This window comes from Ovis canadensis, chromosome 1 (genome assembly GCF_042477335.2).
Source record: "Ovis canadensis isolate MfBH-ARS-UI-01 breed Bighorn chromosome 1, ARS-UI_OviCan_v2, whole genome shotgun sequence".
Classification (NCBI taxonomy): Eukaryota; Metazoa; Chordata; class Mammalia; order Artiodactyla; family Bovidae; genus Ovis; species Ovis canadensis.
In genome coordinates this window covers 141,568,995-141,593,613 of record NC_091245.1, presented here as the reverse complement: position 1 = coordinate 141,593,613, position 24,619 = coordinate 141,568,995, and the positions used below count along the sequence as shown (strand labels likewise).

The window sequence follows — 24,619 nt, the reverse complement described above, 5'->3', positions numbered from 1 at the left end:
AGTCTTGCACTTGAGTTTATTTCAGTATTGCTTATATTTATTTGAGTACAAATGATACTTCTCTTGGAATATCTGGGAGAAACATTACTCCTCTGTGAAAAATGCTTAGGCATATATTAAGGTAGACCAGCTATCAGCAGTTTGATAATTTTATTTATCATAATGATTGCATTCATCAACCAAATTAAGATTTGGAGGTCAAATATATATTAAGTGAACTAAGTGTTATTCAAGATACAGCAAAGAGGATGAGTATAGAGGGTGTCTCAGATCTTGATCTGCATGACCAAATCACAACATAGGAGATTTCATACAGATACAAAGCATAATGAGAAAGGAACTATTCTGCAGTCAGGATGCAGCTGAAGGAAATATGGTTTCTTGTGATATACAGATACACAGGTGTGCTGTTCATTTTGGTAGCACTTGATTTGTGACAACCATATGGGGGAAAAAAGAAAAAATTTGCTACAGAGCCCAATGAGATGGCCCCATTTATAGGGCAAAGTTCTTTTTAAAAGGTTAAGAATGAGAGAGAAACTTCTTAGACAGTATATCAGATGGGAAGACTTTTCTTTGTAGCTAATGGAAACAACTGTCTAGAAAATAAATGCATTACTACAGATGCTAAGACTTCCTGCATCAGAGAAAGACTTTATGACTTAAGTACATGGAATAAAAGGTGGTTTCCCTGGTGGCTCAGATGGTAAAGCGACTGTCTACAATGTGGGAGACCTGGGTTTGATCCCTAGGTCAGGAAGTTCCCTGGAGAAGGAAATGGCAACCCACTCCAGTACTCTTGCCTAGAAAATCTCATGGACGGAGGAGCCTGGTGTCCATGGGGTTGCAAAGAGTTGGACACGACTGAGTGACTTCACTCACTATTACCGTATAATCCACCGACAAACAGCGCTTGTATTATTAGAAGGCTTGGGATAATGCAGAGCCTCAAAGGATCCAGAAGATCCAGTCAACAAAAATCTTCCATCACAAGCTGTGGCTGTGAAGAAGAGGAAATTAATTTCAGACAAAAACCATCTTGGAAGCATTTCACAAATGAAATGGGATTCAAATTGGCTAATGAATCTTCATAGAACACTCATGACTAAATCTATAGGAGGCTATTTCACAAAACCAAAATGATCAAGTGGAAGTAGATCAAATTTCATGTTTTAAATCTATTGATTATTTTCAGATACTTTTACACAGCCCATCACTGAGTCCATAAAAATAGAAAAACATTCTATTTCTAAATACCCATAACTAAGTTGCATTTTAGTATATCCTTCCACATTTGTAAATATATATATATATATCTGAATTATAAACTTCTAATTTAAACAAATAACTACTGTGTTCTTCATTTTATTTTCCCCATTAAGTTGGAGCTAGAGTGAGTTTCAACTACGTGTGCTAAGTGATCTCTCTTCCTGAAAATGGTCAGAATACGACCAGGCAAATGAAACATATGGTGCAAGTGGCTTGAAGAGAACTTTGCATTCAAATTCTACTACACACAACTTCTAGACTTCACTTTTGCTTCTTTTAGATGGACTCATGATCTAGTTCAGTGTTTTCATTCAGGGTATCTGAATGTGTTTTTCCTTCCTACTACAACTCACTTTCCTCTTTTAATTCTTGTAGCATGAAGATATTTATGTCAAGTCAAAGTCTTAAAGTATCAGAGTGTCGGAGTATTCAGTGCTCAGCCATGTCTGACTCTCTGCAACCCTGCGGACTCTAGCCCACCAGGCTCTGCTGTCCATGGAATTCTCCAGGCAAGAGTATCGGACTGTGTTGCCATTTCCTATTTCAGGAGAACTTCTCGACCCAGGAATAAAAACCGTGTCACTTACGTCTCCTGCATTGGCAGGCGGACTCTTTACCACTGTACCACCTGGGAAGCCATTCTCTTTAATGTCATGCATTACTACTGATCTTAGTTTTCATGTGAATCATTTCCAATTAGAGTAAACCTTTTTGAAAGCATGAACCAGGAGTCATGAATTAACAGCTTTTCATTTTATACTTGCTATGTATCATATGTATTAAAATAAAATTAATGTTTTTCTTAGGTTATTTTCTGTATACTTAGTTCTATTGACATTCATGATATTCTAAAATAAAGACTTCTGAAATGTGTCCTTTATCTCTTGGCATGTTGTTAATGCCAGACATGTTGATGGAGGGCAGGGAAATCAAGGAAATTTATCAAAATCAGCTTGCTGCTCTTGCAATATGAGTGCTAGCATAAGCTAATCCTAAATTGATAGATGGAAAAGCCCATCCTAACATTATACAAAAATGCTTTCAAGTTATAAAATACAAACTATTACATGACATGAAATATTTCACATGAACAAAAGAAAGAAATTGAACAGCACATGGAAATCTAGGCAAAAATCTTGCATTTTGGTTGACTTCTTACTACTTTGGGCATATTTGTTTTAAAGGTATATAAGGTAAAGGCATAAAAAAGGTAGGTACATTTTAAGATTCAAAGTCTGTTAAGAACAATGGCCTAGGAGTTAATTGTATTGGATTGTGCATGGGATTGTTGTAGCCTAGTTCCCAGAAGGTGACGAAAGAAAAAAAGAACGGATGAAGAACAGGAAAGATAATAACCTAATATCACAGATTTCAGGAAATAAAAGGGAAAAATCTGTGATCTGTCGAGAAAACTGACTCAATTGGTGTGTTATACTTACTGGAGCAAAAAAGACAATTAAGGCTAGTTTATATGATCTGAAAGTAAACAGTGAAAATATGAGTTTTTAAGGCAGAACTAAACAATTTTCTAGTTGTAAAAAAACTCCCTTGTTCATTCCAAGCTGTCTATCACAAACCACACCAAAGAAATGAGACCATTAATCCCTTAGCTTCATTGATCATAAAAGTAAGAATAATGTCTGCCTGTATTTTAAATGATATATGGAGCCTTTTAATCACAATTTGTAAAGAAACATGTGGACTCCAAGATTATTGGCAATGCATGAAAATCCACTACTATTGTAAATAGTTTATATTTAAACTATAATAGTCACGAACTCAGTGAGGAAGAGCAGTTAATCCTACCAGCAGTAAAATAACAGCTTCTAGCATTGGTGGAGTATTTCTTATGTAATGGCCTTGCCCTAAGGTCACTATATAAGTATTACTAGTGTTCTCTTCACCACAAACGTATGATGTTTTAGGTGGGGAAACTGAGGTTCAGAGGGTTAAGTAAGTAGCATAAGTTCTCTCAGCTTATAAGCAACAATTCAAAGACAGGCAGTCTTACCCAATACCTAATATTATCTTAATATCACAATATATAAAGCTATCATAATGATATCACTCAAATCTCTTAGAGTTGAAAAGCAGGGGTGCGTGTGTGTGCATGTGTGTGTGTGTGTGTGTGTGAGAGAGAGAGAGAGAGAGAGAGATTATAAATGAAAGAGGAAATGAAATTAAAAGAATTTCATCAATCCAGTGTTTTTAAAATTATAATATAGATCACATTTGCAATAGCACTTCACAACAAACAGGAGAAATACAAAGAAAAACAAATATGGAGTAAAAAAGGGAACAAAATAAGACCAGTTTTAGAATGTATAAATCCTATTTGCAAAGATGATAACATTTTAGTAATCCTCCTCATCCACTCTGGAGAAGGCAATGGCAACCCACTCCAGTACTCTTGTCTGAAAAATCCAATGGACTGAGGAGCCTGGTAGGCTGCAGTCCATGGGGTTGCTAAGAGTCGGACACAACTGACTTCGCTTTCAATTTTCACTTTCACTTTCATGCATTGGAGAAGGAAATGGCAACCCACTCCAGTGTTCTTGCCTGGAGAATCCCAGGGATGGTGGAGCCTGGTGGGCTGCCGTCTAGGGGTCGCACAGAGTCAGACAAGACTGAAGCGACTTAGCAGCAGCAGCAGCCTCGTCCAATCACTACATACTTGTGGGGAAAGGTATCAACAGCTTTGGGCTGCACAACGGGATTAATAAACTTCAAAAAACACTGAATTATGTCCGTGTTGGCAAAGATGGTTGTATGTTTGTTATACCTTTACTCAGTCCCTTTCTAGGTTCATGACTAGATGGAATACCTCCACATGGGTCACATGACATAGTCTGGTTAATAAACTATGGTGGAAATGATTGTATTTATTTCCAGATATGATTTCTGAAAAGATCTTCTCTAACATTCTTCCATTGTCTGTCAGCAGATTGCAAAGAATCCAGGGGAGAACCTGGCTCAGAAGGTATGGTGGAGGCACTGGAATCCTGAATGCTTCAGAGCACAGCTTCTTGCCATCTTCCTTGAATTACAGTGTCAGTGATAAATTGTAATTTTCTTATATTGTTAAGATTATTTATCATAGTATTTTTTGTTGTTCAGTCACTAAGTCGTATCCGACTCTTTCAACCCCAGGGACTGCAGCACACCAGCCTTCCCTGTCCTTTACTATCTCCTAGAGCTTGCTCAAACTCATGTCCACTGAGTTGGTGATGCCATCCAACCATCTCATCCTCTGTTGTCCCCTTCTCCTCCCTCTTTCAATCTTTCCTGGCATCAGAGTCTTTTCCAACGAGTCATTTCTTCGTATCAGGCGGCCAAAGTATAGGAGTTTCAGCTTCAGTATCAGTCCTTCAAATGAATATTCAGGACTAGTTTCCTTTAGAATTGACTGGTTTGATCTCCTCGCAGTCCAAGGGGGCTCGCAACATTCTTCTCCAACATCACAGTTCAAAAGTATCAATTCTTCAGTGTTCAGCCTTCTTTAGGGTCCAACTCTCACATCCATACATGACTACTGGAAAAATTATAGCTTGGACTAGACAGACCTTTGTCAGTATAGTGATGCCTTTTTTTTTTTTTTGTAATATGCTCTTCAGGTTTGTCACAGCTTTCTTTCCAAGGAGCAAGCATCTTTGAATTTCATGTCTGCAGTCACTGTCCACAATAATTTTGGAGTCCAAGAAAATAAAGTCTGTAACTGTTTCCATTGTTTCCTCATCTATTTGCCATGAAGTGACAGGACCAGATGCCATGATCTTTGTTTTTTTGAATGTTGAGTTTTAAGCCAGCTCTTTCACTCTCCTCTTTCATAATATTTAGTTTGCCCTTAAGGACATGATCAGTTTGTGTGTTCAGTTTTCTATGAAGTTGCTGAGTTTTAGTGGAAATGGATAATCTATAGATCAATTTATACTCTAAAGGAACTGTGGGAATTCCTGCATTTGAGAAAAGATTAAGAAGAACATTCCTGAAGCATTTAAAATAAAGTTACAATAGTATTGAACTACTTATAACAGCTATGACAAACCTAGACAGCATCTTAAAAAGCAGAGACATCACTTTGCCAACAAAGGTCTATCTAGTCAAAGCTGTGGTTTTCCCAGTAGTCATGTCTGGATGTGAGAGTTGGACTATAAAGAAAGCTGTGCACCAAAGAATTGATGCTTTTGAACTGTGGTGTTGGAGAAGACTCTTGAGAGTCACTTGGACTGCAAGGAGATCCAAGCAGTCCATCCTAAAGGAAATCGGTCAGGAATACTTATTGGAAGGGCTGATGTGGAAGCTGAAGCCCCAGTACTTTGGCCACCTGATGTGAAGAACTGACTCTTTAGAAAAGACCCTGATGCTGGGAAAGATTGAAGGCAGGAGGAGAAGGGGACGACAGAGGATGAGATGGTTGGATGGCATCACTGACTCAATGGACATGGGTTTGAGCAAGCCCTGGGAGTTGGTGATGGACAGAGAAGCCTGGCAAGCTGCAGTCTATGGGGCTCAGAGTCGGACATGACTGAGCAACTGAAGTGAACTGAATGTTACATAAGACATGGAGCAGGGCATACTTCTGGAAAAACAGATATAACCCAGCCATGGCTGAGTACGATTACTAAGTATTCAGAATTATAGTTTTTTAGACTACTAAGTGCTTTTTAGTGTAGTGCTAGGAAAAAACTCTCGGTGGGAAATAAATGAACCTGTCCAATATTATACTATCAGCTATTCTATTGCAATATCCAAAATTGACTATAATGGAATGGGATTCATATAGGTGTGTTCTTAGGACCCACTGAGAGCTCCCTCTGCTGGCTCACTATTTTTTAATAGTGTGTTTGCTCAGTACACTGAATTCTCCAGGAATATACATCAAACTGGAAAAGGGCGTGACAGACCACTCCAGTATTATTCTTTCCTGGAGAATTCCAGGGACAGAAGAGCCTGGCAGGCTACAGTCTATAGCGTAGTAAAGAGTTAGGCATAACTGAGTGACTATCACACACACACACACACACACACACACACACACACAAATCAAACATGATCTCTGCCCATCCACCCAAGTCTATTTTGCATGTACATATGAGACAGACAAACAACCTATGGAGACACTTGCCAGCTTCCAAAATAGGCCTGAACATTGGCCTGAAGGGTGTGGGTCAGCACTTTTTTTTCTCACAGGTCAGCTAAAAAGTGAACTTTCCTGCTGATGCAATCCTCATCAGAAGAAAAAAACAATTTAAAGAAATCTTGGTTCTGCTATCGTCAGCTATAAGTTGTGAAAACCTAAATAACTAAAGCCTAAAAAGGAAGCTGTTTAGGAATTTAACATTAATATGACTCTATTAATAACACCGACTAGAATTAGAGCTCACAGCTGGAGGAATAAGGGAGAGAAGTGAGAGCATAGGTCAGTTTTACACAAATAGTTCTCTTAAAATCATCTTCGCTGCTGCTAAGTCACTTCAGTTGTGTCCGACTCTGTGCGACCCCCTAGACGGCAGCCCACCAGGCTCCCCCGTCCCTGGGATTCTCCAGGCAAGAACATTGGAGTGGGTTGCCATTTCCTTCTCCAAAATCATCTTTCAGTGAATGTAAATTGATGGACAGGGCTTTCTTCTAGAAATTGTGCTACAATTTGAGCACAAGTTTGAGGCGGGGCTGAGGTGAGATACTCACAATCATTTATGATTAAGTAATGAATGAAAGTATGAGAGTGAAAGTGCTAGTTGCTAAATCATGTCCAATGTTTTGTGACCCCATGGACTGTGGCCTACCAGGCTCCTTTGGCAATGGAACTCTCCAGGCAAGAATATAGGAGTGGGCTGCTATTTCCTCTTCCAAGGGATCTTCCCAACTCAGGCATCTGACCAAGTATATAAACCTGGGATCTCCTGCATTGTGAGTGGATTCTTTACCATCTGAGCCACCAGGGAAGCCAAATAATGAATAAAATAACCTATATGACTGTAAATCCTGGATAAAGATAGAGTAGTTGATTGATTTTTTTCTCTTCTTTATTCCACAAAGCCTTTATATTATTTTTGCAAAAAAAAAAAAGATACAATGCTAACTTTAAAGTGCAAATAATAAAGAGAATCAAGAAAAATGACAGACAAGGATCTATAGGCTTCAGAAAGTTAATCACTTGGATGGTGAATTGATAGTAAGATTCAATTAACACAAAATCTTCATGATATTGAAAAATGATGCAGTTTGGTTATATATTTAATACAAACACATAATCATAATTACAGAATTCAGTTCTCATACTGAAGTTCATGTCATGCATTTATAGTGACTCAGAAATATAATTCATGGCCTTATAACTTACTTCAGGACAAATTGCCACATATAGTATATTTCTATGGTTATTATTTGATATGCATGGATACTAATTTGTTATGAAAATTATAAAACCTGTAACAGTAGAGAGCACACAATAGTTATGGTTCATTTTCTGATTATACATCTTAGATATTTCTCCCCATGTACAGTTAGTGATCATCACCATATAGACTTAAAGGTATGTGGCTCACTTTGATACACATAATATTTGAAATATAAATTGGGGGAACATCACCTCTACTACCTCATGATGGCGCACTTGTATCACATTCCCACTGAAAAGGTTTTGAAAACTTCCTGAAAATCATAGCAAACAAAGACATTGCTTTCTTCTTCTTTGAGTAATTTAGTTATAGAAGATAGATTAAAAAATATTCTGTAGCCTGCACTTTCTTCCAGTATGCTCTGAGTGCACTTCAAAGTATGCAGTTAAACTTTGAAGTTTGAATTTCATCCAAGAACATTTGAACTAGGAGTGCTTAGTTGAGGACACTTTAGTCAAGTTGCTGGTTTTTGAGTTGGTTCTGGGAAACAGACCAACTGCCTATCTTTTCAAGTATGTCCTGAGTGGATAGGCAATATTTAAAACTTCAGTTGGTATTGGAGCATTTGTCTTAAATTAATATCAGAAAGAAGAGCAAAGTATAAAAAGTAAAGTGAAGTAAATTGTAACCAAAGCCTTTACACATTTCGGGAACTAACTGTGCTCATGGTCAATTTTTAAACTGATTATAAACTATACCAAAAAATTGCTCAATTCCTGCTATTTAATTTTTCAAGAATAAATTGTAGGTTAGAATTGTTCAAGTAGTTCCTCACATTACTTAGCAATTGTGTATACATTATATTACACAGGCAATAAAATGAAGAAATAAGCCAAAAAAGAAATATGTTTAAATTGCATATTTAAGTTACATGTTTAAATTGCAGCTATGTTTGGCATTTAGTAAGTGCTACTTAAGTGTTAACAGTAATAATAATGATTTAAAAAACTGTTAGCACTCTAAACAAATGCCAGTATTTACAAAAACAAAATAAAACAGATATTAAGTTTAACAGACATGAAGATCTTATTCTTAACTGATTTCCTTTACCCACAGAACTACAACTCAAGTATACTTTTTTCCTACTTTTTGTTTCTTTGCCAAAAGTTGAATAAAGGCATCAATTTGAATTAAGGAGTGATGATTCCTGAGTTAAAGACTGTTAACATGGCAAAAGTAAAGTGATCTGTACTATGGTATGACGGTGAAAAACATTCAAATTCATAATAGTTCATAGCAATTTAATAATGGATGAAATATAAGGTCATTTTCTTCTTTCAGATATTATTAGCCACAGCATTCTTTCTATACTTGTCAAATGGAATTCTGTTTAACTAAAATAGGTTTAATGTAACAAGATAAAGTTTAAGAATATTAATATGATTACTTTTATGTTTTTGTCTTAAATCATAAACATGACTAAGGGTGTATCTCAATCTCCAGTAATTTCTGGTACCTGAGGGGTGTGTGTGTGTGTGGACACAGTGAGGAAGGGAAGTTAACCACTTACCACAAGTTTTATTATCTTCATCAGAGCCATCTGGACAGTTTAATTCTCCATCACAAAATAAATCAATTGCTATGCACTTTAGAGCATCACCACACAGCCTTGAATCAGGTGGGCACTCTATTGAGACATTTCCTTAAAAAAAAAAAAAGATTGAATTTAAAGGTTATTATGTATTCTTTGTCATTTAGGTAAGTATATACTTGAAAGCAAATTTGGCCTTGGAATGTGGAATGAAGCAGGGCAAAGACTAATAGAGTTTTGCCAAGAAAATGCACTGGTCATAGCAAACACCCTCTTCCAACAATACAAGAGAAGACTCTACACATGGACATCACCAGATGGTTAAAACCGAAATCAGATTGATTATATTCTTTGCAGCCAAAGATGGAGAAGCTATATACAGTCAACAAAAACAAGACCCGGAGCTGACTGTGGCTCAGATCATGAACTCCTTATTACCAAATTCAGACTTAAATAGAAGAAAGTAGGGAAGACCACTAGACCATTCAGGTATGACCGAAATCAAATCATCAAATCCCTTATGATCATACAGTGGAAGTGAGAAATAGATTTAAGGGCCTAGATCTGATAGATAGAGTGAATGAGGTTCATGACATGGTACAGGAGACAGGGATCAAGACCATCCCCACGGAAAAAAAAATGCAAGAAAGCAAAATGGCTGTCTCGGGAGGCCTTACAAATAGCTGTGAAAAGAAGAGAAGCGAAAAGCAAAGGAGAAAAGGAAAGATATAAGCATCTGAATGCAGAGTTCCAAAGAATAGCAAGAAGAGATAAGAAAGCCTTCCTCAGAGAAAAATGCAAAAAAATAGAGGAAAAGAACAGAATGGGAAACACTAGAGATCTCTTCAAGAAAATTAGAGATACCAAGGGAATATTTCATGTAAAGATGGGCTCAATAAAGGACAGAAATGGTATGGACCTAACAGAAGCAGAAGATATTAAGAAGAGGTGGCAAGGATACACAGAAGAACTATACAAAAAAGATCTTCACTACCCAGATAATCACGATGGTGTGATCACTCATCTAGAGCCAGACATCCTGGAATGTAAAGTCAAGTGGGCCTTAGAAAGCATCACTACGAACAAAGCTCATGGAGGTGATGGAATTCCAGTTGAGCTATTTCAAATCTTGAAAGATGATGCTGTTAAAGTGCTGCACTCCATATGCCAGCAAATTTGGAAAAGTCAGCAATGGCCACAGGACTGGAAAAGGTCAGTTTTCATTCCAATCCCAAAGAAAGGCAATGCCAAAGAATGCTCAAACTATCGCCCAGTTGCACTCATCTCACATGCTTGTAAAGTGATGCTAAAAATTCTCCAAGCCAGGCTTCAGCAATACGTGAACTGTGAATTTCCTGATGTTCAAGCTGGTTTTAGAAAAGGCAGAGGAACCAGAGATCAAATTGCCAACATCTGCTGGATCATGGAAAAAGCAAGAAAATTCCAGAAAAACATCTATTTCTGCTTTATTGGCTTTGCCAAAGCCTTTGACTGTGTGGGTCACAATAAACTGTGGAAAATTCTGAGAGAGATGGGAATACCAGACCACCTGACCTGCCTCTTGAGAAATCTGTATGCAGGTCAGGAAGCAACAGTTAGAACTGGACATGGAACAACAGACTGGTTCCAAATAGGAAAAGGAGTGCATCAAGGCTGTATATTGTCCCCCTGCTTATTTGATTTCTATGCAGAGTACATCATGAGAAATGCTGGACTGGAAGAAACACAAGCTGGAATCAAGATTGCCAGGAGAAATACCAATAACCTCAGATACGCAGATGACACCACCCTTATGGCAGAAAGTGAAGAGGAACTAAAAAGCCTCTTGATGAAAGTGAAAGTGGAGAGTGAAAAAGTTGGCCTAAAGCTCGTCATTCAGAAAACGAAGATCGTGGCATCCGGTCCCATCACTACATGGGAAATCGATAGGGAAACAGTGGAAACAGTGTCAGACTTTATTTTTTTGGGCTCCAAAATCACTGCAGATGGTGACTGCAACCATGAAATTAAAAGACGCTTCCTCCTCAGAAGAAAAGTTATGACCAACCTAGATAGCATATCAAAAGCTGAGACATTACTTTGCCGACTAAGGTCCGTCTAGTCAAGGCTGTTGTTTTTCCTGTGGTCATGTATGGATGTGAGAGTTCGACTGTGAAGAAGGCTGAGCACCAAAGAATTGATGCTTTTGAACTGTGGTGTTGGAGAAGACTCTTGAGAGTCCCTTGGACTGCAAAGAGTTCCAACCAGTCCATTCTGAAGATCAGCCCTGGGTGTTCTTTGGAAGGAATGATGCTGAAGCTGAAACTCCAGTACTTTGGCCACTTCATGCAAAGAGTTGACTCATTGAAAAAGACTCTGATGTTGGGAGGGATTGGGGGCAGGAGAAGAAGGGGACGACAGAGGACGAGATGACTGGATGGCATCAAGGACTTGATGGACGTGAGTCTGAGTGAACTCTGGGAGTTGGTGATGGACAGGGAGGCCTGGCGTGCTGCGATTCACGGGGTCGCAAAGAGTCGGACACGACTGAGCGACTGAACTGAGGTGAACTGATATTGAAATTGAAAGTGAAAGTCACTCAGTCGTGTCTGACTCTTTGCAGACACATGGACTATACAGTCCATGGAATTCTCCCGACCAACATTCTTGAATGGGTAGCCTTTTCCTTCTTCAGGGAATCTTCCCAACCCAGGGATTAAACCCAGCTCTCCCGCACTACAGGTGGATTCTTTACCAGCTGAGCCACAACGGAAGCCCAAGTAAGTATATGCTTATTTATAATTATTTCAACTTCTCCCCAAAATATTTATTTCATTTAATGAATTGATCTTACAGTTTTAAATTTTGAAGAAATGATACATATTTCTTTATAGATGGCATTCTAACATGTATACTATCATGTAAGAATTGAATCGCCAGTCTATGTCTGATGCAGGATGCAGCATGCTTGGGGCTGGTGCATGGGGATGACCCAGAGAGATGTAATGGGGACGGAGGTGGGAGGGGGGTTCATGTTTGGGAACGCATGTAAGAATTAAAGATTTTAAAATTAAAAAAATAAAAAACTAAAAATAAATAAATAAATAAATATGATGCTTACTTTGTTGATTTTTAAAGAAGATTGTCTATTTATTCATTTGCTTTTGGTTGTGTGTGCTGGGTCTTTGTTGCTACACAGGCTTTCTTTAGTTGTGGCAAGTGCAGCCACTCTCTAGTTGCAGTGTGCACGCTTCTCATTGAGGTGGCTTTTCTTGTTGTGGAGGGAGGGATGGGCTTTCAGGCATGTGGACTTCAGTAGGTCTGGCTCCCAGGCTCTAGAACACAGACTCAGTATCTGTGGGGCATGGGCTTAATTGCCTGAGGCATGTTGGATCTTCCTGGATCAGGGACCAAACCTGTATCTCCTGGATTGGCAGGCAGATTCTTTACCACTAAGCCATCAGGGAAGCCCCTACTTTGTTGATTTTTAATCTTGATAAATGAATGCTACAGTTTGGAGCATTATTTGGTCCCCAGTATTTACAGCTCCTAGGATTGTTAAGTGTAATGTGGGGCAATTTGCTACAATGCATATCTCATCATCTACAGTATCTAATAGCCACTTCATTTACTTATAAACTTATGACCTGAAAATATAGTGGTTGAAGTTAAGGTTTGTATCCTGCAGAACAATGAAAACTATTTTATAGTAAAATGAAACTTAAAGTCCACAGTACATTGAACAGGAAAACCCAATGGTTGTCTTCTGCTCATTATCTCCTTGCTTCTTGGGTCAGGGTTTCTTAGGAGGAAAGTTGCAAACATCCCCCAGAAGGATTCCATGTCATACTCTGACCAGGATCTGATAAATTTGCACCTCTTAGCCTGTCTTGTCCTTCACCTGCTTCTTTCCACATTGCTAAATATAGAAATGGACTGAGAAACATTTTCCTTCTAGAAATCGACTTGGAAAATTTAGGTGCAATCCTAATAATATATGACCACTGGGTAACCACATATGTTTTTAATTTTTTGAGCCATGTGATAATTTCAATATGTTTCTTTATGATTAGAATAACAACGACAATTTAAAGTTTTTGGAAAATCTTTAAGCTCAATAGCATTTTTTTTTTCTTTTTGTTATTGGCCTTAATCTTAAAGCCAGCATTGTACTGCCATCTGCTGGGTTTTAAAAATAGATTTGATTCTGAAATTTCTCTTAGGCTTCAAGAAATAAATTGGGGAAAGTGCTTCTGTTAATAAATCTGCTAAGGTAATGTTTAATTAAGAACATTATAGACAGAGATGCTGGATATAAATACAACTAAATTGGTCTTTTATAATTGTAATTAAAATAGATATAAACCTTTGAGAAATTTATGGATCACCTAACATCTAAAATAGGACAGGATAAAGCTGAATCATTTCCAAGTGCTAAAATACTCCCATTTAAGAGAAAAAAAAAATTTTTAATATATTAAATAAACTTGTATATTATGACACATATGAGATATTCATCAAGAGTTCTTAATTATTGAGCTACTAATCCATAAGAGGTGTCATGTTGATAGTATTCAAAAAATTCTTGATAAAAAATAATGAGAAAAAGGACATCACTGTAGTAACTGTCGCTTTTAAACAGTGGTTGAAGGAGTTCTAGGTATTCAGCGTCTATAAGAATAGATTTCGGCATTTAACTAGAGACGTTATGATTTTGTCTGATCTAATGCTTTCTATGGAAACTTCACTTACTGATGTTTCATATCTTTGTCTATTGCTTATTGAAATTTATAGATTGAACTTCAAAACCACACTGTCAAGAGATACCCCTTGAAACATTTTATCTCATTAATGATTATTCATTCACTTTACAAGTATTTATTTCCTATTTATTTGCATCATGGCTTTTTAAGGGATAGAAATAATAGGATGACTTTTTTATGGAGTTTGGAGTTTAGTGGGCAACTGATTCATTGGCTAGCAAATTTTGTAAATGAGGTAGAAAAAAGTGATGTGGGAACATCAAAACTGGGCTATGCCATGGAGTATCTTCCTTCTGAGTCTGGGATTGAAAACATCTTCATATAAATTAAAATTTGAAAGATGTTTAGAAATAAATGCACAATGAAGAGAGGTCACATTACTATAGGGAAAGCAGAGGCGTCTAACGTATCTAGATGTTGGGATGCTTACTGAAACTATGGCAGGAAGGGAGTTTAGTCAACTTCTGGGGGACATTTTACAAATCATTTTAACACATTAAAATATTTTTGTAAATAACAGTACTGAAAAATTTAACATATATATTTGATATGACCAGTCCATGTTTCATAAAGACAATTCTGCTACCAACTGAGCAACCATTTCAACATTCAAGGTGAAAGTTGATGAGAGTTGGAACTCTTGCACTAGCAGGGGAGATGGGGATATATTTCAAATGCTATTTTACAAGTAGGATTGATGAGCTTTAGTGGCCAGATATGCTCCTGGCTGGAGGGAGGTGGAGAAAAGGATGCTCAGAATGGTAGATGCACTTTGGAGTGGTCATGAAATACCAGTGTTCATTAGTCACAATAGGCATTATCAGAGAAACAGCTGGTGGGATTAGTAAATGACTCTAGTTTGAAATATTTAGATATGAAGGTGGAAATATTACACTCTTGTTTAGATTGTACTCTTGATATCTCCATATTCTGTTGTATAAGCACCCTTCATATGTCTTGGTCCATGAATAAAGAGAAATTCCTCTAATTTAAAGCCAGAATTAAAAGAGACACGTATACCCCAATGTTCATCGCAGCACTGTTTATAATAGCCAGGGCATGGAAGCAACCTAGATGTCCATCAGCAGACGAATGGATAAGAAAGCTGTGATACATATACACAAGGGAGTATTACTCAGCCATTAAAAGAATACATTTGAATCAGTTCTAATGAGGTGGATGAAACTGGAGCCTATTATACAGAGTGAAGTAAGCCAGAAAGGAAAACACCAATATAGTACACTAATGCATATATATGGAATTTAGAAAGATGGTAATGATAACCCTGCATGCAAGACAGCAAAAGAGGCACAGATGTATTGAACAGTTTTTTGGACTCTGTGGGAGAGGGAGAGGGTGGGATGATACGGGAGAATGGCATTGAAACATGTGAATTATCATATGTGGAATGAATCGCCAGTCCAGGTTCAATGCATGATACAGGACGCTTGGGGCTGGTGCACTGGGATGACCCAGAGGGATGGGATGGGGAGGGACGTGGGAGGGGCATTCAGGATGAGGAACACGTGTACACCCATGGCAGATTTATGTTGATGTATGGCAAAACCAATACAATATTGTAAAGTAAAATAAATAAATAAATTAATTAAAAAAAAGAAACTATGAATATAGTCTTCTTATATAAAGAAAGTATGTTTTAGGATTTTATCAGATTTTATTTTTACCTAGTGTTCTGTCTCCCTCTCATCTTACATACACAGGTATGATGTCCATTTCCAACAAAGCCATTGATTAAAACATTAACTGCTGCAGAAATTAGCCAGATGCCAGCTTTTAAAGTAACCTTCCATTCTTAAAACTAGAGTTCTTTGACTGGACTGCTTAGTTTGCCATTTCACCCACTAGTTTTTACTTTAGTACATCTCTTTTTCTTGGGAATCTCTACTGTGATTCTTTTGAGGACTATTTAACAAAACAGTTAAGGATTTCTATTTAAGGAAATGTGTACAAAAATAATAATTGATTCTGTTTATTAAGATCTGTTCAAATTGTCTAAATATTAGTTGCTGTTTTCTTGAGTGGAAAAAAGATTAGCATATTTTTATGTTATATGCCATTTTAATCTTCAGGATATTAATTTTTGGCATAATATGGAAACCCACCATAAATTAGTATTATTTGTAATTCTGCAAATTGAAGGCTTTATCATCTATTTAGATTTGTATCATGAAGGATTCAGTATACACTCAAATGTGATTACTTCAGAGTAATCCACGGTCATAACACTGTCCAGTGACTTGAGGTGAGGAATCTCTCGTGCAGACTCTGGACTAAGCATTGTGGAGAAAAAAAAGACTGAAACCAAACCAGTTATAAGAAGTATTACATACAAGACAGTAATTTGAAAATCATATTTGGGAAATATTAGATTTTTTTGTAATTGAATTAAAAATTTTTTTAATATAAATTTATTTATTTTAATTAGAGGTTAATTACTTTACAACATTGTATTGGTTTTGCCACACATCAACATGAATCTGCCACGGGTGTACATGTGTTCCCCATCCTGAACCCCCCTCTCTCCTCCCTCCCCGTACCATCCCTCTGGGTCATCCCAGTGCACCAGCCCCAAGCATCCAGTATCATGCATCAAGCCTGGACTGGTGATTCATTTCATATATCATATTATACATGTTTCAATGACATTCTCCCAAATCATCCCACCCTGATTTTTATTTTCCCTAAAAATAGGTGTAATAATCCTTGGTGACCAAATATGAGACAAATTAAATCCAAGATTTAATAGCTTACTTAGTAATGAAATCAGAATCTGAATGCATGAATGCCTGCTTTAAGAGACCAAGTTCATTTCACTGAACTGTGTTTGGGAAATATCACTTTACAGAAATTCTCCTCTACTTTAAAAGAACAAATTTAATTATTTTAGCAAGACTGTGGCTGTTCAATTCAGATGAAATTAAAGTAGGAAAATACTTTAATGGTTCTGTTATTATTTGTGTAGGAGTGTCTTAAATTAGAGGAGAGTGCTTAGCAGTATATATATGTTGTTTTCTCAGATGCAGAGAAAACAAATACTTGAAGTGAAAAAACATTTGGTGTTGGTTGCAGTGCCTGTTTCTGAGTCCTGGGACAATCAATTCAATTGAAGAGTATAATTCTGCCTTAAATTCTCTTGAACCAATTTCACATTCTTTACTAAATTAGCCAGTTCTTTTCCTTCCATCCTCAAACCCCTCCACATGGTGGAACTATAGAAAATTACATTTTGTTGAGACTGAGAAAGCCCATGATAGTTAATCTTGTTTTTCTGCAATCATTGCCTGCCCAGTAAGCAACAAAAGAGTAGAACAAGCTGTATTCTAGAAACCCTTCAAGCATTTGAACAATTGCGCAAAAGAGCCCCTCTTGGGCACACTGCAACAGCTAGAAATCAATCGGTGTAATGCAACCTTAGTTCCCATCTCTCCCTTTACTCTTTTGAATGGGTTAGTAAAACTTTACGGTAATTGGCAACAAAGGCAGTTGAACAATAGAACATAATCCTCATGGACTTTGTACCCACTATCGAATAAAAATTCTCTTTGGCAGAATTTATAATAGTACTAATGCCAGGTATATGGTGCATGCATTTGTTGATTTTTCTCAAACTCTGTCTTCCAGGCGTATAAAAATGAGAATAAACTTAACATCCCTGAAAGCCATATTCATAATAAATTACTGCTTGGAAACTGTGGTTTTGAAGTTTAATTGCCCCGTTCCCCTCTATAAATCTAGAGTATCTTGCTGTGTGAGAGGAATGAATAGGAATGAATGGTGACTGGGGACTCATGGATCCAGTAAAAGAGGGAATGTGATATTTTACCACCTACTTACATTATGAGAATTCTTCAGGATTGAGTAAGGTAATTCAATATGGTCGCCAATAATAGGAAAGCTTTGGAAATGGAGTTTTTGAGGACAAAGAAATAATCAGATTAAAAAGAGCACTACTGAATACAACAATCTTGTTTTAACCTTAGTCTAGTTTTTAAAAGATCTTTTTCAAAAAGTATACAACTTGCTTTTTTTTTGTTGCTGTTGTTGTGGCCCTCCTTTATGCCAATCATGAATTGGTATCTGTATTATTTCCTTTCTTCATGACTGCTCTTTAAGACATATATTTAAATCTTTGTCTTTCAGATAATAAATACAAAGTTCAAGAACTAGGTGGCTTACCAAACATTATGTGACAGTAATGGGTGGAAATAGTTAAGGTGGATTCACCTACACACTTTCAATGTTTGAAAATTATATGTTACTTTTTGGTCTTTATTATGATTATCAACTGCTCATGTAAAACGTGAAAGATATAAATAAATATGTACTGATTCCATTCTTATAGTTTACAGGTTAGAAAGATTTCTGTTCCACTCTCTGGGAAAGAAAAGTGCTGGTCAAGTATTACCCTCACACTCTGTGTTTCCCTTTCACCATATCCTTTTGCCAGAAGCTGGGCTGTTAGCCAAAGTTTGATCCTACCCAGCTTCTCTGGTGGTTCAGAAGATAAAGAATCCACCTGCAATGCATAAGACCTGAGTTTGATCCCTGGGTCAAGAGGACCTCTGGAGAAAGGAATGGGTACCCCTTCAGTATTCTTGTCTGGAAAACCCCATGGAGAGAGGAGCCTGGTGGGCTATAGTCCACAGGGTCATAAATAGACACAACTGAGCAACGATGTGTGTGTGTACATAGCACGTAAAATGTCATAATACATTTGGTTTGTGGGATATTTTGGTCCATAAGACATTTGGATCTTAAACACTTGATCCATTCCAAAAGCTCCTTAAAATTTGTTCCTATCTAAAGTATCCCTGGACAGAGGATCCTTGGCAGATTACAGTAAAAGGGGTCACAAAAGAGTCAGACACACTGAGTGACTAAGTAATAACAAAAAGTGTCCAAGAGCATATCTGTTCCATTCAAATGGCTTGGGTTTTGTTGTTGTTTGCTTTTTTGTTTCTTAATGTATTTTGGGTGAGCTGGGTTTTTGTCGCTGCATGTGGGCCTTCTCTAGTTGCAGTGAGCGTGAGCATCTCTATACTTGAGTGTGGCGGCTTCTCTTGTTGCAGAGCAAGTGGGCTCTAGGGCACATGGGCTCAGTAGTTGCGGTGCATGTGTAGTTGCCTTGCAACACGTGGAATCGTCCTGGACCAGGGATTGAACCCATGCTCCCTGCATTGGCAGGCAGATCCTTAACCTCTGCACCTCCAGGGAAGTCCTTCAAATAATTCTGGACAGGACCAAATTATCAAGGACCATTTTGGTGTGGGCAGATGCCTTATGGGCATTCTGGATAGGATCAAAAGTCTTGCAAGAAACTGGGCATATTGTTCAGTCACTTTTCATATTTTTGGTGGGCTTGTCTTCAAGAGAGTAAGAAGGAAAATTTAAGTCCAAAGATTTTTTGCTCTAGCACTTTTTTTTCTTCTATGTCTTTCCACATATTTCCCTTAGGGCATTTTATACACCAAAGAGGTCCTCAATAACTGTGGGTTGTATGAATCACTCAGTGAATCAATAAACAGGTAAATAGAAAACACAGCACTAACTTTGGTATTTATTGCTGACTTGTAAAGTTATAGAAATGTTTCTTAAAATATATAAAGTTATTTAGATTTTAGATTAAGTGAATTGGTCATTATTCATCTTAAAATCACTTTTTGAGAGTGTGTTGAAAGGTGATTTTAGATGCTGTAAATAGTTTTCTGCAATGCATAAGGGACAGTGGGCTGAAGAGCAGTTCCATCTTTCATTGTGTTGTGCTGCTCTCTGGACAATATCAAAAGACAATTCCAGGCAGGCTTGTCCTACCATAAGAGCGCTCCATGGGTTTAGAGGGGGCATGGTTTGTTTCATAAAGTATTTTGATACATCATTCACATATCACTCTGCTTTTCAAACTTTACACCTACTGTTTCATCTAGGAATTGCTAAGTCTTACCCAGAGACCACTTATAATTTCACAAATGTTCTCTCCTTGTATTATATAATATTTGACATAAATTCTAATAACATGAAAATAGCAGTATTATTTTGGGAGCTGAAGGGTTATACAATATTGCCTGCATGGAGTTTACCTAAAGATATTAGGTACACATTTAAACTGTTTACACATTCAGACTGTTTAACATGAAGATTAAGTGAGGACTAGAGACGACACTTTGGTTAAGCAGCAGATAGACAAAGGCAAAGTAGACAATTATTAAGAATTTGGAAAAATTATGATGTTAAAGACACATACCAACGTACACAAAACTTAAAAATAAACTCAAAGTGGAGCAAAGATCTAAATGTAAGACCAGATATTATAAAACTCTTAGAGGAAAACATAGGCAGAATACTCTTCGACATAAATCCAAACAAGATATTTTTTGACCCACCTCTTAAGAGTTACTTTGCCAACAAAAGTCCATCTAGTTAAGGCTATGGTTTTTCCAGTAGTCATGTATGGATGTGAGAGTTAGACTACAAAGAAAACTGAGCACAGAAGAATTGATGCTTTTGAACTGTGGTGTTGGAGAAGACTCTTGAAAGTCCCTTGGACTGCAAGGAGATCCAACCAGTCCATCCTAAAGGAGATCAGTCCTGGGTGTTCATTGGAAGGACTGATGTTGAAGCTGAAACTCTAATACTTTAGCCACCTGATGCGAAGAGCTGACTCATTTGAAAAGACCCTGATGCTGGGAAAGTCTAAGGGCAGGAGGAGAAGGGGACGACAGAGGATGAGATGGCTGGATGGCATCACCGACATGATGGACATGGGTTTGGGTGCACTCCAGGAGTTGGTGATGGACAGGGAGGCCTGGCATGCTGCAGTTGATGGGGTTGCAAAGAGCTGGACATGACATGAACTGAACTGAAGAGTAAGGAAAATAAAAATAAATGATGGGACCTCATTAAACTGAAAAGGCTTTTCACAGCAAAGGAAACCATAAACAAAAAGAAAAGACAACACTCAGAATAGGAGAAAATATTGCATCCAAAGGAACTGCCAAGGGATTAATCTCCGCAATATGCAAACAGCTCGTGTAGCTCAATATTAAAAAAAAAAAAACCAACCTAATAAAAAAAAATGGGTGGAAGACCTAAATAGACATTTTTCCAAAGAAGACATGCAGATGGCTAAAATGCACATGAAAAAATGCTCAACCTCACTAATTACTAGAGAAATGAAAAGCAAAACTATAATGAATCACCTCCTCATACTGGTCAGAATGGCCATCATCAAAAATTCTACAAATAGCAAATGTTGGAGAGGGTATGGAGAAAAGGGAACTCTCTTACACTGTTGGTGGGATTGTAAACTGGTACAGCTACTCTAGATGACAGAATAGAGGTTCTGCAAAAAACTGAAAATGGAGCTACCACATGACCCAGCAGTCCCACTCCTGGGTATGACCAAAGAAAACGATAATTCAAAAAGATGCATGCACCCAGCACTCATTGCAGCACTGTTTACAATAGCCAGGACATGGAAGCAAGCTAAATGTCCATCAACAGAGGACTGGATAAAGAGGATATGGTACCTATATACGATGGAATATTGCTCAACCATAAAAAGGAGTGAAATAGGGCCATTTGCAGAAACTTGGACAGACCTAGAGACTATCATACAGAATGAAGGAAATCAGGAAGAGAAAAACCAATATTATACAAGATTGCTTACTTGTGAAATCTAGAAAAATGGTACAGATGGATGTATTGGCAAAGCAGAAATAGAGACACAGATGTAGAGAAAAGGCTTAAGTTTGTTAACAAACTTAACAAACTGAGAGCCAAATGCGGGTAGGATGAATTGGGAGATTGGGATTGAAATAGATACACTATTATGTATAAAAAAGATGACAAATGAGAACCTACCAAATAACACAGGGAACTACTGTTCTACTCAATGCTCTAGTCACCTACTCATTGCTCAGTGGTGACCTAATAGGAAGGAAATCTAAAAAAAAGTATATATGTATACGTATAAGTGATTTACTTTGTTGTATGGTAGAAACTAACACAACATTTAAAGCAACTGTACTCCAGTGAAAATTTAAAAGCAAATACACGCCATGTGTTGGTATGAAGCAGTCACTTAATGAAAAATTGTTGAATGAATGAATTCAAGGCAACTTGGGTACTGATTTGGCAACCATACCATGTTAAAAGGAGAGAGCAAGTGTGTGTCACTTGTATTCAGAGAGAATAATTAGAGAAAAAAGTCCCTCACACCTGATGAAACCTATATCCTTTCTGGAAAACATTTTGATCCTACTCTTGGCACACTTAGCAAAAGATAATAACCATGATTCTAATAGATGGAGGACTGGAGTGAGATTAGATAATACAGGCATTAATTAACCTCAAATATGTTGTTGCCTTTTGGTAAAAACTTAGGCTAACTATAAACTTTCATGCTTTACTTTTCTTATCTATGATAAGGGTATTGTTAACTGCTGTTTATCAGATAATTCTCAGAAGTCCAAAATGAAACATAATAAAAACTTTTTAAAAAACAAGAGAAATTATATTATTAAAACTGACCTGGGGTTTCCAGAGGAATGCTGGTTGTTAGCTTTTCTGTAAAAATAAATAACATAAATAAAAATTACATTTTTAAACCGATTATTAGGAATTCCTCATTTAATATTTTATGTGAGAGTTTTTAAAATTACCATGAATTATTCCCTGGTGGCTCAGATGGTAAAGCATCTGCCTGCAATGCGAGAGACCTGGGTTCGAGCCCTGGGTTGGGAAGATCTCCTGGAGAAGGAAATAGAAACCCACTCCAGTACTCTTGCCTGGAGAATCCCACGGACGGAGGAGCCTGGTAGGCTAGAGCCCATGGGGTCGCAAAGAGTCGGACACGACTGAGCGACTTCACTTTCACTTCACTATTAATGTTCATTAACTTAATATATCATTTGTATCTGGATCTAAAAAACAAATCTTTTATGTTTTTTATTGATTTTTAGAGTTGTATAGCAGAAAATTTTAGATGTGTTCACTTTTTTAAGGAAAAAAGATTTTTTCAATAATTAATTAACTAATATAAGAATTCACTTATTTCGTAATGGCTGTAGACACAAATGTTCTAGATTAATCTGATGCTATTTGAAATAGGAGCTTGAGATATGCTTAAACTATTTTCCTTGGAGTCCAGAGAATTACTTTTAATTCCCGACTTTGATAAATTTAAACTGTGTGACTCTGGGCACTTTCTTTATTACTTGTGTATTTTTAAGTAGAAAAAGTATTACATCTCTACAAAATCATTCTGGGAATTAAATGAGATAATGTTTGTAAAATACAATATCTAAAATATATTTTTAAAGTATTATAAAAGTGTTCATGATTACAAGTGATATAAAAAGTAATATGGTTATAGTTTTATAACAGTTTACAGTTTAAAAGCACTTGTTTATGAATTTGATGTTTGGGATGACTTTTAACATTTTTAGAAAACTTTTATTATTCACAATTTATGGGAAACAGATTTTCAGAAGGTGAAATGCTCAGTGATTCTGATAGTTGGCAGAGACAGGATTAGTGTTCAGATATTTTGACTTCAGTTTGAATAAGATTTCTACAACAAAATGATTTTACATTTTAAGATAACTCAGGTTAATTTTAAAATGATAATTTCTTAAAGCTCTCTTTCGATAATCAGTATGATCTTGATAAGACAAAGTGAAGTCCTCAATTTTATGAGCCACAGTGACCAATTGTAGTTAGAAAGAGTGAAGAAAATGCTGGAATAGAGCAAAGTTAATATTAAACTTTAGATTGTCCTTTCCAAACAGTATAATATATTTTGAAAGTTATCATTTCATTATCTTTAAAACTCCTTTCCCTCATTCATAGTGACCTTAGCAATGTCAGGGCTTCATTTCCAAGGCTGCATAATCAGAGTCATATTTTGAGATCACACACACCTATTCACACACATCATATATGTGTACATATGTATATAGAGTTTAAAATATGAAAGGACAATTGCAATTTGAAATGCATATCCTTGCATATATACCTAAGCATTATGAATCCTGCATACTATGAACTACATTATTCCAGGCCAAATGTATACTTTTTACATTTTTAAATGAAGACTAAATACCTCATTTGGAAAGAGCCACCAGAAAAAAATAGAATCCTTGCTTAATGTCATAAAGCTTTATGGTCACCGAGTTATATATTTTAAAATGTCATTAAGTACTGACCTGACGTTGTTGCAGGACTTATTGTAGAGAAATTCTCCAAAGGGGCTGGAATAAAGTTGGTTTGAATATAGTGTTTAGAGTATTACAAAACATCAAGTGCAGTTCAAATAGTTATCCAAAGGGCGTCTGATCTAGAGTTTCCATTTCATCCTTTCTTACCCTGAGTGTTCCTATTTATTTAATTACTATTTGATTATGATACATTCAATGAATTTTCAGAATCTTTATATAGTCTTTCTATAAAATTTACATATATAGAATGTTTCATTTATTTTACCCATTTAAGAAGGATATCTACTTATTCATCAAAGTTATATTGAATAATTTATATTTAAGAGAGATAATCTAATACCCTCAATCTTGTGGGACCTAGAATCAATGGTTTTGCATGAAACAAATGGATGCCAAAATAATCTGGTACACGATAATATCTATTGAGAACTAAGAACT

The 24,619-nt window shown here is 36.8% G+C and overlaps 1 protein-coding gene across 1 annotated transcript in view; it reads right to left on the bottom strand.

Moving 5' to 3' along the window:
• The window catches only part of TMPRSS15 (transmembrane serine protease 15), a 156,908-nt gene that overhangs the window by 116,195 nt on the left and 16,094 nt on the right, over positions 1-24,619 (bottom strand). Inside the window, exons 5-8 of the mRNA XM_069589530.1 lie at positions 24,170-24,214; positions 22,494-22,529; positions 9,181-9,312; positions 889-1,000 (exon numbers count right to left, since the gene is read on the bottom strand). Coding sequence (XP_069445631.1) covers positions 889-1,000; positions 9,181-9,312; positions 22,494-22,529; positions 24,170-24,214 — 325 coding nt within the window. The remainder of the gene's footprint in view (positions 1-888; positions 1,001-9,180; positions 9,313-22,493; positions 22,530-24,169; positions 24,215-24,619) is intronic.